This window comes from Notamacropus eugenii, chromosome 2 (genome assembly GCF_028372415.1).
Source record: "Notamacropus eugenii isolate mMacEug1 chromosome 2, mMacEug1.pri_v2, whole genome shotgun sequence".
NCBI classification, from domain to species: Eukaryota; Metazoa; Chordata; class Mammalia; order Diprotodontia; family Macropodidae; genus Notamacropus; species Notamacropus eugenii.
Genome location: NC_092873.1, coordinates 383623345 through 383638626, shown reverse-complemented (window position 1 = coordinate 383638626; position 15282 = coordinate 383623345). Strand labels below are relative to the sequence as shown.

General features: G+C 38.7%; 1 protein-coding gene across 1 annotated transcript; it reads left to right on the top strand.

Annotated features, from left to right (window-relative positions):
• Positions 1-2515: 2515 nt before the first annotated feature.
• OR6N2 (olfactory receptor family 6 subfamily N member 2) lies at positions 2516-4091 on the top strand. Its single transcript, XM_072638582.1, has one exon. The coding sequence runs from the start codon at positions 2516-2518 to the stop codon at positions 3467-3469; it is 954 nt and encodes a 317-aa protein (XP_072494683.1). The 3' UTR covers positions 3470-4091.
• Positions 4092-15282: the final 11191 nt, after the last annotated feature.

The following is a 15282-nucleotide window of genomic DNA, read 5'->3' as shown; positions in this document are numbered from 1 at the left end:
ATGTGGAAGTCTAGTGAAACCTATACACCCTTTTTCAGAATAATGGTTTTTTTAAATAATTGAAGGAATGCTAAATTTCAATTAGAGAATATTTAAAATGAAGATTTTTTTATTCCATCCAAGTTCACTCATTTAACATCAGTCTAAAGATCTTATACTTGACCCTTGTCAGTTCTAGATGTCTCATGAATGTATAAAAAGCATTGGCAAACTGAAAAGGAGATAAACCAAGATGAGTAAGTGATTCAGCACTGTGATGTTCAAGGATTATTTAAAAGAATGGGGCATATGCCATCTGTGGAGTTATTTATCCTGTGTTAGAAAAGAGAAGACTTTAAGGGCATACTATTGCCATCCTCGAGTACTTGAAGTGTGGCCATTACAAGAGATTAGATTTTTTCCTTCATAAGTCAGAACTAGGATCAGTGGTTGGAAGTTATAGCAATGCAGAATTCTGTTTAATAAAAAAAGATCTTCTAAAAAACAAAGACATATTGTTCTACGAGATCTAAGATCTTCATCTTCAAGGGGAGGTTGAATAATAAATAACATGTTAAAACTGAGAATGAGAATTTTGGATAGGTAGACACTCAACTCCATTTTAGTACTCTATATTTTTGGGAACACACTGACAAGAAAAAATATATCTTGATGAGAAAGAGAAGGATGATCATAGGACTATAGATGAGGTCACTTCTGTGATTTTTTTCCAACTCTCTGAGATTTTTCCAATTACATTCACCCACACTGGTCAGCTTCTTATTTTGAAAGGCTTGTCAATTGTTAAGGCAAAGGTTGGTTATAGCTTAAGAGAGAATTGTGGTTTCTACACACTACATCTACAACAGAAAAACAAATTGTGAATTTCTCCTGAATGGTGAGTGAGGCAAGGAGAAAGGAACAGAGTTGAGATTTGGTACATTAGGTTATTCTGCCAAAGGGATCAGAATCTTGACTGTTTCCTATTAAGAAAATACATCTACCTCCTGTAGCATCAGAAAATGAGTTCCAATTCCCTTCAAAAGAGAGTAATATTTGGTTTCACTGGAGAACTTAGAGGCAGGGTTCTTAAACACACAAATTGCTTCAAGTGAATTTGGTAAACACACACACATAAATAAATAAATGAAAAACAAATAAAAATATCCCAACTCCAAAAGTTGAATTTGGTAAAGCAAATATTTGGGATTGGTGGGCTTTTGTATTTCTATTTGTTTTTGTTCTCAACAGGTGTCAACAAACTGGATACAAAATTTCACTTCTTGAATGGTTGTCTTGAAATGATTGATTGTATAACCTAGAGAAGAGAAAAAAATAGGAGGTACCTTCAAATACTTAAAGAAATTTTTCTTGCTGCAACTTTTGTCCTTTGGTTCAAACCCCATTCTGTTAATTTTGTCTTGTTGGCCCATCAAGATCTTTCCAAATCTTGATCATGTCATCTCACCCACCTTCATGACAGATAGTCCACAAACAGATATATGGAGACAGAGATAAGGACAATTGCATATTTCTGCACAATTAGAATACCATATAATTAGAGAGGAGTGCAAATGCTGACAGTCCAAAATGACATATTTCTTCATAGAATCTGAGAATTCTAAGTCAAACATCATCTTATACCATGCTAAAAGAATTATGTAGAAAGAATTTGTGGCAAGTTATCTCTGTGTGAAGAGCTCCAGGGAAAGGGAATTCACTAAACTTCTAAGGTAGCCCATTTAATTTTGTACATACTGAATTACTGAGAATATTTTTTTCCTTAGGAAGAGTCAAAATCTGCCTCTTTTCAATTTCTCTACATTGGTCCTAGTACTGCCCTGGGCCAAGTATTCCTCTTCCACATAACTTTTGACATATTTTAAGATATTGGTCATTTTTCCCCTAACTCTTTTCTTCTTTCAACTAAACATGAACTTATGAATTCATATGGTGGTAACTGATATTGCAGTCTGACATTGAATGTTTCCCTTCAAATAAAGAAGCCATGCAGGGATGATCTGGAAAAAAAGGCTCAGTAAAAGGTAAAATTCCTGTCTACTTCTCCTCCTTTCTCTCTTCTCCCCTTTCCCACTTAGCTCCAGAAGACCAATTAACTTAAATTCAAGCTTTTCTTGGGTTAGGGTGGGGGCTTTATAAATATGAGTGAATTAATTTTAAAAAGTTTTCCTTGATAGAATTCAAGCTACATGAAAAGTTAGGGTAAAAATGAAATAAGAATGATGCATGGCTGGAATGTCCAAAAAAGTGTTAAGCACAGAAGACAATAATTAAAAATGAGAGCTTGGAGATAAGATTTTAGTCCACTAGTAAAGTTCAAATCATACATCCAAAGGAACAATTGCAGTTTCGTGGTAGGATATTATAGGCTCCTGATGTGCAAACTGGAGAAGGTAATTTGATGATAGAGTGAAGGAAAATCACAGAAGGCTTTTCAGATAAGGGATGTTTGCTTAGCATTGTCAACTCAAGTTCTTCCTCATTCGTCTTCTTCATTACAGGATCCTAGCTCTCCATGGAACAGTACAACCATACAACAGTTACTGAGTTTATTCTCCTTGGTTTTCCCAATGTGGATGACATACAGGTTTGGCTCTTTGCCTTGTTGTTGTTGGCCTACCTCTTCACTATTTTTGGCAACTTGCTCATTTTTCTGGTCATCCGACTTGACTCTGCCCTCCACACACCCATGTATCACTTTGTCAGTGTCCTTTCCTTCTTGGAGCTATGGTATACAGCCACCACAATTCCCAAGATGCTGGCCAACTTACTTAGTGAGACAAAGACCATTTCCTTTGCAGGCTGCTTACTGCAGACCTACTTCTTCCATTCCCTAGGGGCCTCTGAATGCTACCTTCTTACAGCTATGGCCTATGACAGGTACCTGGCTATCTGCAGGCCCCTTCATTACCCAGCAATCATGACCCCAGCACTATGTGCCAAAATGGCTGCAAGTTGTTGGACTTGTGGCTTCTTATGCCCCATCTCTGAAGTCATCTTGGTTTCCAGACTCCCATTCTGTGGCTACAATGAGATCCAACACATCTTCTGTGACTTTCCACCCCTACTGAGTCTGGCTTGCAAGGACACTTCCACCAATATTCTGGTGGACTTTGCCATCAATACTTTCATTATCATTGTCACTTTCCTTTTCATCATGGCATCCTATGGGCGAATCATTGGTACTGTTCTGAAAATCAAGACAGCATCAGGGAGGAAGAAAGCCTTCTCTACCTGTGCCTCCCACCTCATAGTGGTTCTAATTTTTTTTGGCAGCATCATCTTTATGTATGTACGACTGAAGAAAAGCTATTCACTGACACTTGACCGGACCTTAGCTGTTGTCTACTCTGTGCTCACACCGTTAGTCAATCCTATAATTTATAGCCTCCGCAACAGAGAGATCATGAAAGCCATTAAGAGGACCATCCTCCAGCAGGGGGCATTGGCCAGCCCTGTCCACCACTAATTTCCATTATTGATCTATCTTGACCTAGTCAATAGATCATGTCCTCCCTGGCCCCACTCATTGCTGACCTCATCCAGGTCTCACTCAAAATTGATGCCGCCTTTCAGTGACCACACTTAGTGTTCTAGGCCTCAGGTTTCCAATATAACCTCCTTAACTCCAGAGTGGAGCTTATCTGAGATTTTAAGGATCATTAATCATCTACTACATGAACTGGTCAAACCACCTGAAATTTTGTCTTTGTGGCTACATTCTAAACAATGTTCATGTTCATTATAAAAGTACATTCTTTTTCATAAAACTGATGAAATAGAAATTTATGTGACCAGACATATGACCCACTATTGAAAAAGTTGGATTCCTCTGCCCTATACTTACTCATTACCAGCATGGCCCATAACTGGCTATTCCTAGGTTCTACTCCTCTTTCCTTTACCTTCCCACACTACCCCTGCTGTGGAGGATGATATGGATTCAATCCTAAAGTTGTTCCTCTGATTTTTTGTAATTCAATGTTAGTGGACATATTTAAACAAACTAGAAAAGTAGTAGATTCTATCTCTTTGATTCACACACAACTGCTATGATTTCTGGAATTTCAGTGTTCCAGTGACCATTTTCAACAGGCAAATAAATATAAAGATTTGAGGAGATTGTGGCATCCTTCCCTCTTTCTCTGAATTATTTAATTCTCTGTATTATTTTTTCTCCTGCTCATCATCCCTCATTCCCTCCCTCTGTCTCTGCCTGTCTTTTTTCTCTCTTCTCTCCCCTTCATCTTCCTACTTTTGTCCCCCCACATGCAGTATATAGCTCTGTTATTATCACTCTATTTACATCACTGTCTCTTGGCTTTTTTTTGCTCCTACCTTTGTGTCTTTCGCCATATTTCTGTCTTCAGCTCTGTTTCTTATCAAAAATCTGTACTCCTTTTTTTCAAATTGTTGTCCTGCAACCAAGGGAAGCATCCTATGTTCCTATACGTGTACAACCCCTTGAAACTGATGCACTGCAAGAAAATCTTTCGAGGTGATATTTGCCACAGCTTGGATTTTAGCTCTTTTGGTGACTTTGTGGAAGGCTCATATTGAGTCACAGGGCCTCTGTTTTCTCCTCTGTGCTTGAACTTTACATGCCACTCTGGCTTTTTCTCAAGTGCCACATGTGAAAAAGTGATCCTCTTACCCCACTTTTCTTGATGTACTTTGGGGAATTATTGAAGTAGAAATACCACGCAACTTCTTCTTCATAAACCTAAGACGGGTGCCCAGAGGGGAATTCCCATGCCATAATATAGTCACCCATGAAGAATTATGACAGAAGTGTTGTTGGTGTCACATGTGCTTGGAGATTGATTCACACAGACTTCTCAGAAAGAGGCAGGGAGTCTGTCAGAAACTTGAAATGAAAAAAAAATCACAAGCTGCATCTCTCCAGGCCAAGGGTGGTTGCTAACATGAATAACCAGACTGGCACAGAGTTGACATAGCTTAACTGCTGTTCTAAATCTCTGGCCAAATAAAGAGCAGATTTGGATGGGCACTATAATTTTTGGATAACTTTCAGGGCCTTTCAATTTTTTCTACCATTTTGTATATTCAATGTAATCCAGTAAAAATTCATCAAGAGTCTTGTGTATGCATAACATGGAGTTCTGGGGATATCCTACCTGTATATCTTTGGGATAACTTCTTAGTCTTCTGGGCTTCATAGTGTTTATTTCCCCCATTTACACATGACCTCATGAACTTACCTTTCACCCCTACACCCTCTCACCTGCATCTGAGTCAAAAGATCTTTGAGTTTGGATGTGCAAGTGGAGTTGGTGAGTGTCTTGTCCACACAGTCTGATCTCTGATGCTCAGGACTAGGTACTGGAAGAGATGCAAAGGTGAAATAAAGCACAGTTTCTACTCTCACAGACTTCATAGTTTAGTATGGGGAAACACCACATATAGTTGTAAACATGTATTCATTCCCTTGTATTTAATGAATCCTTTAAATCATAGCACTTGTCTGGGACCTGAGAAAAGCATACCTTTCAATAATAAGGAAGTTAGAGTCCCTGTATACTCTATACCGATCAGGTCACATCTGAAATATTGTGTCTACTTCTGGGCACCAAAATTTGAGAAAGATGGAGAGGAAGAGCATCCAGAGGAGATCAAGTGATTAAATGTTGAGTTCATTTCATATAAAGATGAATTGAAAGACCTAGAGAACAGAAGATTCAAGGGGAAGGGGGGCAGACATGAGGATTTTCTTCAAATATTTGAAGGTCTTGTATGTGAAAGAGGAATTTCATTTGTAGTTTGACTCCAGAGAGCAGGACAAGGGAAAAACTTTGGGGAAATTTCAGAGTGATAGGCTTAATTGTCAAGAAAGAAATCCTAATAAATAGAGCTATCTCCAAACATAATGGACTTCCTAGAGAAATGATGGCTTCCATTTCCTAGGAAGTCTTCAGGCAAAGATTATAACAATAATAATGGTACTAAAGCTAACATATAGTGCCTACTATGTGCCAGACACTGTACTAAATGCCTTAAAATATTGTTTCATTTAATTCTCACAATAACACTGGGCAGTAGGTTATTCATATGCTACAAATGAGGAAACTGAGACAAATAGAGGTTACATGACTTGCCCATGGTCACAGAGTTAGTGTGTGAGACCATATATGAACTCAGATCTTTCTCACTTCAGCCTGACACTCAATCCCCTGCACCACCTACCTTCCTTATCAGGAAATGTTATAGGGGAGATTCACTTTATCCATGGGTTGGATTAGATAAGAAAGATCTTGACAAACTGGAATATGAGGAGTGTGACCAGGACTATGAGGGGAATGGAGACCAAAATATATGAGGACCAGTTAAAATAATTCCATTTTGCCAAATGGTTCACCTACTTCCTATTGCAATCGTGTATTCTGTAAATTATATTAAAGCTATGGAGAAAAAAGATGGATGAAATGGCTGAGAACCTGCAAATAGGTCAACATTGTTAAAAATATAGAATGGAGGCCATGTTACAAAGAGATTTAAGTGACAAACAAAAGAGTTTATATTTGATCCTGGAAGTAATAGGAAGTGACTGGATATCACTGAGCATTGGGGAGTAGGGTGTGACATGGTCAGTCTTACGTGTTAGAAAACAATTACCTTGGTAGCTGAGTGGGAGATAGAATAATTAGAGAGAGTTGAAGTAGGGAGACCAAATAGAAGCCTGTTGCAACAGTCTATGTGAAATAAATGAAGGCATGAATTAAGGTTGTGGCTATGAGGGTAGAAAAAAAGAGAGGTAAACGGAAATCTTTGGCAATGAATTGGGTATGTGAGGTAAATGATGTGGAAGAGTTGAGAATGACACTGCAGTTGTCTTGAGAGATTAGGTGACTGGGATGAAAATGTTGCCTTTGCCAGTAATAGGGAAATTAGGAAGAAAGGAAGTTTTTTCAAGAAAAGAAAATGAGTTATTCAGTCAGTAAACATTTATTAAGCATCTACTATATTTTAGACACAATACTAAGTTCCAGGGATATGTTAGAAAGACAAAAGTTAGTCCCTGAACTTAAGGAACAACTCACAGTCTAATGAGGGAGACAACACATAAACAACTCTGTATAAACAAAATCAATACAGCATAAAATAGTTATTAATCAATTGAGGGAAGGCACTAGAATCAAAGGGAAATGAGAAAGGTTTTCTGTAGAATGTAGGATTTTAGCTGGGATCTGAAAAAATTAAGGGAAGTAAGGAGGTAAAGATGAGGAAGAAGAGTCATGAAGGATAATGAGTCCTAACTCCCAGAGTCAGGAGATAGAGGATCTTGTTTAAGGAGCAGCAAGGAGCACAGTGACACTGGATAGAACAGTATGTGGTTGGAGTTAAGGATATAAGAAAACTGGAAACATGTGTGTTTGTGTGTGTGTGTGCTGGGGAGGTTTTGCAGGGTTTTGAATGCAAAAGAATTTTTTATTTGATCTTGGAAGTGATAGAAAATTAGTAGAGTTCATTGAATAAGGAGGGTCATAGTTAGATCTTTTCTTTGGGAAGCTCCATTTGACAGTTGAATGGAAGATAAACTGGAATGGAGAAAGACTTATAGTAGAAAAACCAATCAGCATCTTATGACAATAATCCAGACATACGGTGATGAAAGCCTGTGCCAGGGTGGTGGCAATGTCACAGGAGGGGCCATATGTGAGAGATTATTATGAAAGTGAATTTGACAAGTTTGGGCAAGTTTGGATATGGAGGGTGGTGGTGAGAGGAAGTGGGAATTCATGGTTTTGAATCTGGCTTACCGAGAAAATGATGGTACTCTCAATAGTGATAGAGAAATTAGGAAGAAGGGAGGATTTAGTGGGTAAGCTAATGAGTTAAATTTTGGATATATTGAATTCAAGATGCTTATCAAACATCCAATATGAGATGTCTAATCAACAGTAAGAGAGTAAGACCAGAAGTCATTATAGAGGCAAGGGTGGGATAAGCAGATTCAGGTATTATCAGCCTAGAGATGATAATTGAACTCATAAGTGCTGATGAGATTAAGAAGATTTGAGACAGAGCCTGTAGGAATACTCACAGTTACAGGATGGACAAAGATCCAGCAAAGGAGCCTTAGAAAGAGTAGTCAGGATGTTAAAAGGAGAAACAAGAGAGAATGGTGTCATGAAAGCACAGAGAGAAGAGAGCAATAAGGAAAAGAAGGTTATCAATAGGTCCAAACATTCAGTGGACACAGGGAGATTGAAGAGAAATGAGTGAAGATAATAGTGGGGGAAATCTATTGGAGAAGACAGGATGGAATGGGATCACCAATGCAGGTAGAGCTATTTGCCTTGACAAGAAAAATGGTTAACTCATTATGGGAGGGGGGAGTGGAGATAGTGGCATAGGGCATTTGGGTAATATGAGTTGAGGAGGAGAGAAGAGGTAGCTCTTCGCTGATGGCCTCAACTTTTTTCCATGAAATATGAAGCAAAGGTCACCGGAGAGGGTGAGGAGAAGGAAAGCCATGGAAGGTTTGAGGAGGGATGAAAGGGTTTAGAAGAGCAACTCTGGTGAGTGGAATATTGAGTTATTTATGGAGTTATAAAAGGATTCCTTTGAAACACTAAGGGCTCATTGAGATTGCACAACTTTGTAGTGGATTCAGTCATCATGAGTTTCCGATTTTCCCCAGCTCCATCTGGCAGCATATAAATAGGAGTAGAGGGAGTGGCATTCTGTTTCAGACATACTGAGTTTGAAATGCTTGTAGGACATCCAGTGAGATGTCCAAAATGTGGTTGGTATGGGACTGAAGCAAGGAGAGAGACAAGGGGTGGATATATAAATCTGGGAATCATTTGTATAGAGATGACAATTAAACCCATGGAAGCTGATAAGGTCATTGGATGAGGTAATACAAGGAGGGAGTTCTTAATCTAGGGTCTGAGGAGTTTGGTTGGTTTTTTTGGGGATAAAAATTTTACTTATGTCTTTCTGTATTTCAGCATAATTTACTTCCTTGTTAAGCTTTTATTTTATTTTATGCATTTTGTCAGTGAGTCAACAAGCCTCTATTAAGCACCTACTATGTGTCAGGTACTAAGCTAAGCACCAGGGATATGAAGAAAGGCAAAAGAGTCCCTACCCTCAAGGGACAGGCTAATGGGACAGACAAAATGCAAACAGCTATATAAAAAAGATACGTGCATATATATATATTTATGATATATAATATATGTGTGTGTACATATACATATGTCTATATATGTAGCATGTATTATATTTTTATATAAGATAAATTGGAGCTAGTCAGGCTCTAATATTAACTGGGATTGGAAACATTATTCTTAGGTAGGGTCCATAGGTTTTGCCAGTCTATCAAAAAGGTGCATGACACATAAAAAACATTAAGAATTCTTTGTGCAAAGGAGCAAGAGAAGAGGTTCCAGGACAGAATGGAACCTCAGTAAGGGTCTAGACTTTCACTTGAAGAAAAAGAAACCTAGGATTTTTGGAGAGGTAAATTCCCCTTCTCTAGTGATCTATTCAATGCTCTAGCCTAATAAGTATTACCTGAATGGTACGAAATCACCTTGGAAAGGAAGAGTAGGGAGGAAATAAGCATTTATAAAATATCTATTATGTGCTGGGCAGTGGAGCTTTATACAAATATTATCTTTCCACACATTGATCATCACAACAAATTTGGAAGGTAGGTGCTGTTATTATCTCATTTTACAGTTGAAAAAAGTGAGGCAGACTTCTCCAGGGTCAGAAAGCTAGAAAGTGTCTGAGGGCAGATTTAGACTCAAATATTCTAAATTCCGGGCCCGGGCTTGATCCACTGAAACCTGTAGCTGAACTTGGTATTGCTGGGGAGATAAAAAGGAGACTCCTTCTCCTCCAATGACTTACATAGGCCTTATAATATCATCCTAAAGACTCAGATTTTCTCACAGAGTGATGAACCCGGTATTGCTATCAAGAAGATACTCTTCCAATCAATTCTACACTGTTCAAATAACTACTATAAAAATGAAAGGCAAAGTTGGAATTTTTTTCCTTCACATCACTCCTCCAGTTTCTAGGTCTTCACTCCAAGTTGACACTATACATGTATTATTCACCCTTCTCTAGATGACTAGTATAACAGCAATTTAAATGGAAAGACCTTTCTCATTCATTAATAGGCTCATGTGACCTGTTTAAATCACCTGGAAGCCTAAGACACATGTGGTGGGAAGAGTTTGCTGAATAGGCAGTGCAGGAAGGTTGGAGCAGACCCAGGAGGAAGTAAGTGAGCAGTCGATGTGTAGGAGAGAGGAGGCAGGCAGGCAGGCTTGGCAAGGCTCAGGTTCATGAGTGTTTGCTTGTGAGAAGTCCCTGGAAGAGCGGGGGAGGCTTGGCAATAGCTTTGCCCTCTGCAGTGATCATGTTTATTAACTTCTTGGTCATCATTATGAATTTAGTTTTTTGGTTCTGGAAACTGACTTTCTGGTATCTAAATAAAATTTTTTCTTCTGTCTCTTCTATATGGCGAGTCTTTTATATTTTGTGATTAAGAACTACACTGGCATATTCATGATCATCACCAGTGCTGTGAATATTGCCTTGGTGATACAACTGAGTTCTGGAAATTATAGGAATTTAACATTGCCTAGGAGATTCTTTCTCATCTGTCCAGTAGTCTGGGCTATGTGGCCTCACTCTTAAATGGGTCCATATCATTTAAAAATTCCACCATTGAAGATGGTGGAGTGGAAGCATGGACCTGCTCAAGCTCTACCCCCAAAGCCCTTAAAATACCTGTACAAAATGATTATAAACAAATTCTATATTGACAGAAGCCACAAAAATGACAATGAAACAGATTTCTACCCCAAGACAACCTGGAAAGCTGACAGCAAGGGTCTGTTGCACCAAGCTCCGAGTGGACTGCAGCACAGTGTGGGCAGGGCCGGCACAGATGGGTATGAAGCAGTCTTCAGGGTACTGAATCATGGGCAGCTACTGTGGTTTCCAGATTTCTAAACCCACAAACACCAAAGACAGCTTTAAAGGTCAGTGAAAAAACTCTTTCAACTGGATAAGAGCAAAGCGAGATCCTTCCCCAGTCCAAGGCTGGCTGCAGCCACTGCCATAGCAGCAGTTACTTCTGGAGCTCTTGGCCTACAGACAGTGGGGGAATAGAGCAGCTGATCTAGGTCTCAGTCCTGAGTGATGGTCCTGGGGTAAGGAATAGTGCTGGCGGTGGAGCTGGTGGTGCCTGTGGAGGGAGAATCCCCCTCGCAGTTCCAGGACAGAAAAGAGTGCTTATTGTTGCTCACAGACCAGAGCACAGACCAAAAGAGAAATAAACACTTCTCCCTTTACTATGCCACTTTGGGGGAACTGAGAACTTACAGGTCCCTAGAGATATCTTGGAGAACAGCTGTACAAAACCTCTGAAACCTGGGACTGTATATCCTCCACTTGACAAAGGACTCAAACGTCAAGTAATTGGCTGGGAAAATGCCCCATCAGGGGAAAAATAAGACTGTAGAAGGTTACTTTCTTTTTTTAAATATACAATTTATTTATTTTCAGTTCTTAACAATCACTTCCACAAGAACTTGAATTCAAGCTTTTCTCCCCATTTCTCCATACTCCCCGCCCCAGAATAGCATGCACCTCATCTACCCCTCCCTCCAATCTGTCCTCCCTTCTATTAACCATCCTTCTTCCATCCCCTTTCCCCCTATTTTCATGTAGGGCAGAATATATTTCTATACTCCTTTGCCTGTATAGCTTAATATCAGGTTGCATGCTAAAACAATTTTCAGCATTCATTCTTAAAGCTTTGTCTCCCTCCCTTCCCATACACCCTCACTGAGAAAGCAAGCAATTCAATATAGGTCATACATGTGCAACAATGCAAAGCATTTCCATAATAGTTAACTTGTAAAAAATTAACCACATTTCCCTCTGTCTTATCCTGCCCTCCATTTTTTCCATTCTCTTCCTTGACCTGTCTTCCCACAATAGTGATTGCTTCTGATTATACCTCTCCCCAATTTGCTGTCCCTTCTATTATCTTCCCTCTCCTATCCCTTTCCCCTTTGCCTTCCTGCAGGGTAAAATAGATTTCCATATTCAATTGAGTGTGTGTAATTCCCTCCTTAAGCCAAATCTCATGATAAGTCTGACTTATTCTCTTTCATTTCCCTCCTCTCCCCCTCCATTTTAAAAGCTCTTTCTTGCTTCTTTTATGTGAGATGAATTGCTACATTCTACCTCTCCCTTTCTCTCACTCCTTGTACATTCCACTCAACAGTTAAGTTTCATTTTTTAGGTATTCTTCCTTCCTATTTGGCTCACCCTGTGTCCTCTATGTATGTGTGTGTGTGTGTGTGTGTGTGTGTGTGTATATATATATATACACATATGTGTGTGTGTGTGTGTGTATACACACACACATATATACCCATGGAAAGAATACACCAATCACATCCTGAAAGAGATTCAAGAAGGAAAACTCCTAGGAATATTGTAGTCAAGTTCCAGATTTCCCAGGTCAAGGAGAAAATGTTACAAGCAGTCAAAAGCAATTCATGTATTGTGGAAATCCAGTCAGTATTATGCAGGATTTAACAGATTCTACACTACAGGATTAAAGGCTTGCAATATGATATTCCGGAGGTCAAAGGAGGTAGGATTAAAACCAAGAATCACCTACCCAACAAAACTGAATATAATACTTCAGGGGAAAAAATGGATATTCAATGAAATAGATGAGTTTCAAGTATTCTTGATGAAAAGACCAGATCTGGATAGGAAATTCTTTCAAGTACAAGAGTTAAGAGAAACATGAAAAGGTAAAGAAGAAAGAGAAGCCATAAGAAACTCATTAAATTTGAACTGTTTACATTCCTACATGGAAAGATGTTAATATTTGTAACTCATGAGACCTTTTTCAGTATTAGAGTAATTAGAGGGAATATATATATGCAGGTGGGTATGGGTATATATATGTACACACATATATATGTATATATACATACATATATACATGTATATGTGTTTGTATTATATATACACATATATATGTACATGGATGCATGTGTATATCTATCTATCTTTAGGTAGGTAGACAGATAGATAGATAGATAGATAGATAGATAGATAGATAGACAGGTACATAGATACATAGACAGAGGGCACAGGGTGAACTGAATATGAAGGAAGAATACCTAAAAAATAAAATTTACTGTTGAATTTCTATATGTATATATTTGCATGCATATAAAGACAAACACAAGCACATACATGCATGTACATATGTTTGTATTTTCATGTATGCATGCATATATACACATACACATATACACACACACTCATACATATGCACACATACGTATGCACCCATATACTTATATATACACGCATGTATGTATATACATATGTATGCATACATATGTACACACATATATACTCATACATGCACATATATACACATATACACGCATACGCACATATACACACACACAGACAGAGGGCACAGGGTGAGCTGAATATGAAGGGAGAATACCTAAAAAATCAAATTTACTGTTGTGTGGAATGTACTAGGAGCAAGATAGAGGAAGGAGTGGAATGTAAGAAATGATCTCACATAAAAGGGGCAAGAAAGAGTTTTTACAATAGAGGGGAAGAGGGGGAGATGAAAGGGCATAAGTGAGCTTTACTCTCATGGAATTTGACAAGTATGGAATAACAAACACTATTTTGGCAGGACAGGTCAAGGGAGAGAATGGAATTAATGGATGGCAGGAAAAGACAGAGGAAATGTGATTAGTCCTTCACAACATAACTGTCATGGAAATGTCTTGCATGGCTACAAATGTGTGACATATTGATTTGCTTGCTCTCTCAATGAGTGTGGATGGGGAGGGAAGAAGGGAGAGAATATGGAAGCCAAGGCTTTAAAAATGAATTTTAAAAATTTCTTTTGCATGCAACTGGGAAATAAGATGTATAGGCAATGGGGCATAGAATCCATTTTGCCTTACAGGAAAATAGAGGGGAGAGGGATGGAAGAAGGGGGAATGATAGAAAGGAGGACAGAATGGAGAAAAGGATGGATGGAGTGGGGATGGGAGGAAGGAAGGAGAAAATTTGGAATTTAAATTCTTGTGGAAGTGAATGTTGAAAACTGAAAAATAAATAAATTATATACTTTAAAATAAAATAAAAATCTCAAAAAAAAAATAAAAACAATAAAAAGTTCCCACCATTGCTGCTTCTGGTCACCTCTACCTTTGCATGGGTTTAAAAGCACAAACAAATAATTTCCTTCTGATCTGTCCCATCTAATACCAACATTAGACACTCCTAGGGAGAAGTTTGTGCAGATATAGGGGCTTCTCCATCCCCTTAACCCCTGCATTCAGTCCACCCTTACCTCTGCTGTGGTTCTTACTCCAGCTATTCTCCAGAGTCCTACAAAATAATGCTCCTCTTGAAAACTCCAATAAAAAAGTGGAGGTGACTACAGTCCACCAGTCTAAGACAATCAAATCATCCCCAGGAGAATGAGATTTAATTGTTCATCCTCAATGAAATATGATTGATGGATGAGTACTGAGACCTAGGACATATATGAAGTCATAGCAATGAAGATCAAGTTGACTGGCTTCCCTCTGCATACATTACAGAAGAGGGAGTGACTTTTGTCCAGATGAGAGGTTCAGGTAAAAGTCTATGAAATGCTTGAATAGGTATAACTCTATCTTGTGGGCTGGAGAAGCACAGATTGTATGTTCAAAAAGGAGGTCACTTAGTCAAACTTTGAAGAAAGAGAGCTCTACTTGTTGAGGAAGAAAGTGGAGTAAACTGGAATTCCAGGAGTGTGTAATGCAGTGAAAAAATTCAAGGAGAGCAAGAGAAGATAAGGGAATGGAAGTGAGAGAAAAGCCAATTTTGCTGGATTTATTTACTTCTAGAAAAACTGTCATAGTAGTGTAGGTAATGAGGCAATCATGGTCCACATGTATCTAGGAGTCTCTGATTTTCTAATGTTCCTTCCAGCTTCAAATCACTCAGCCTTCCTGTCTTATGCACCCCTTGACCTCATTTCTTCCACAAAGACCTCTCTTCTTGAGATAAGGCAGGGGCTGAGAGCTATCCATTGTAACTCAGATCCTGGGGAGGGCAAGGGAGTGCTCAGAGGTTCACACCACTAAAGTTTGAATACAGAACTCCCAAGCCGTAACTACACTTTAAAAATTTATAAAATTTATAAAGTCTTTTGTCTTCAGGATCTCATTTGAGCCTCAC

Coding starts and splice junctions, on each gene's coding strand:
- OR6N2 (XM_072638582.1), top strand. CDS start 2,516: ATGGAACAGTACAACCATACAACAGTTACTGAGTTTATTCTCCTTGGT.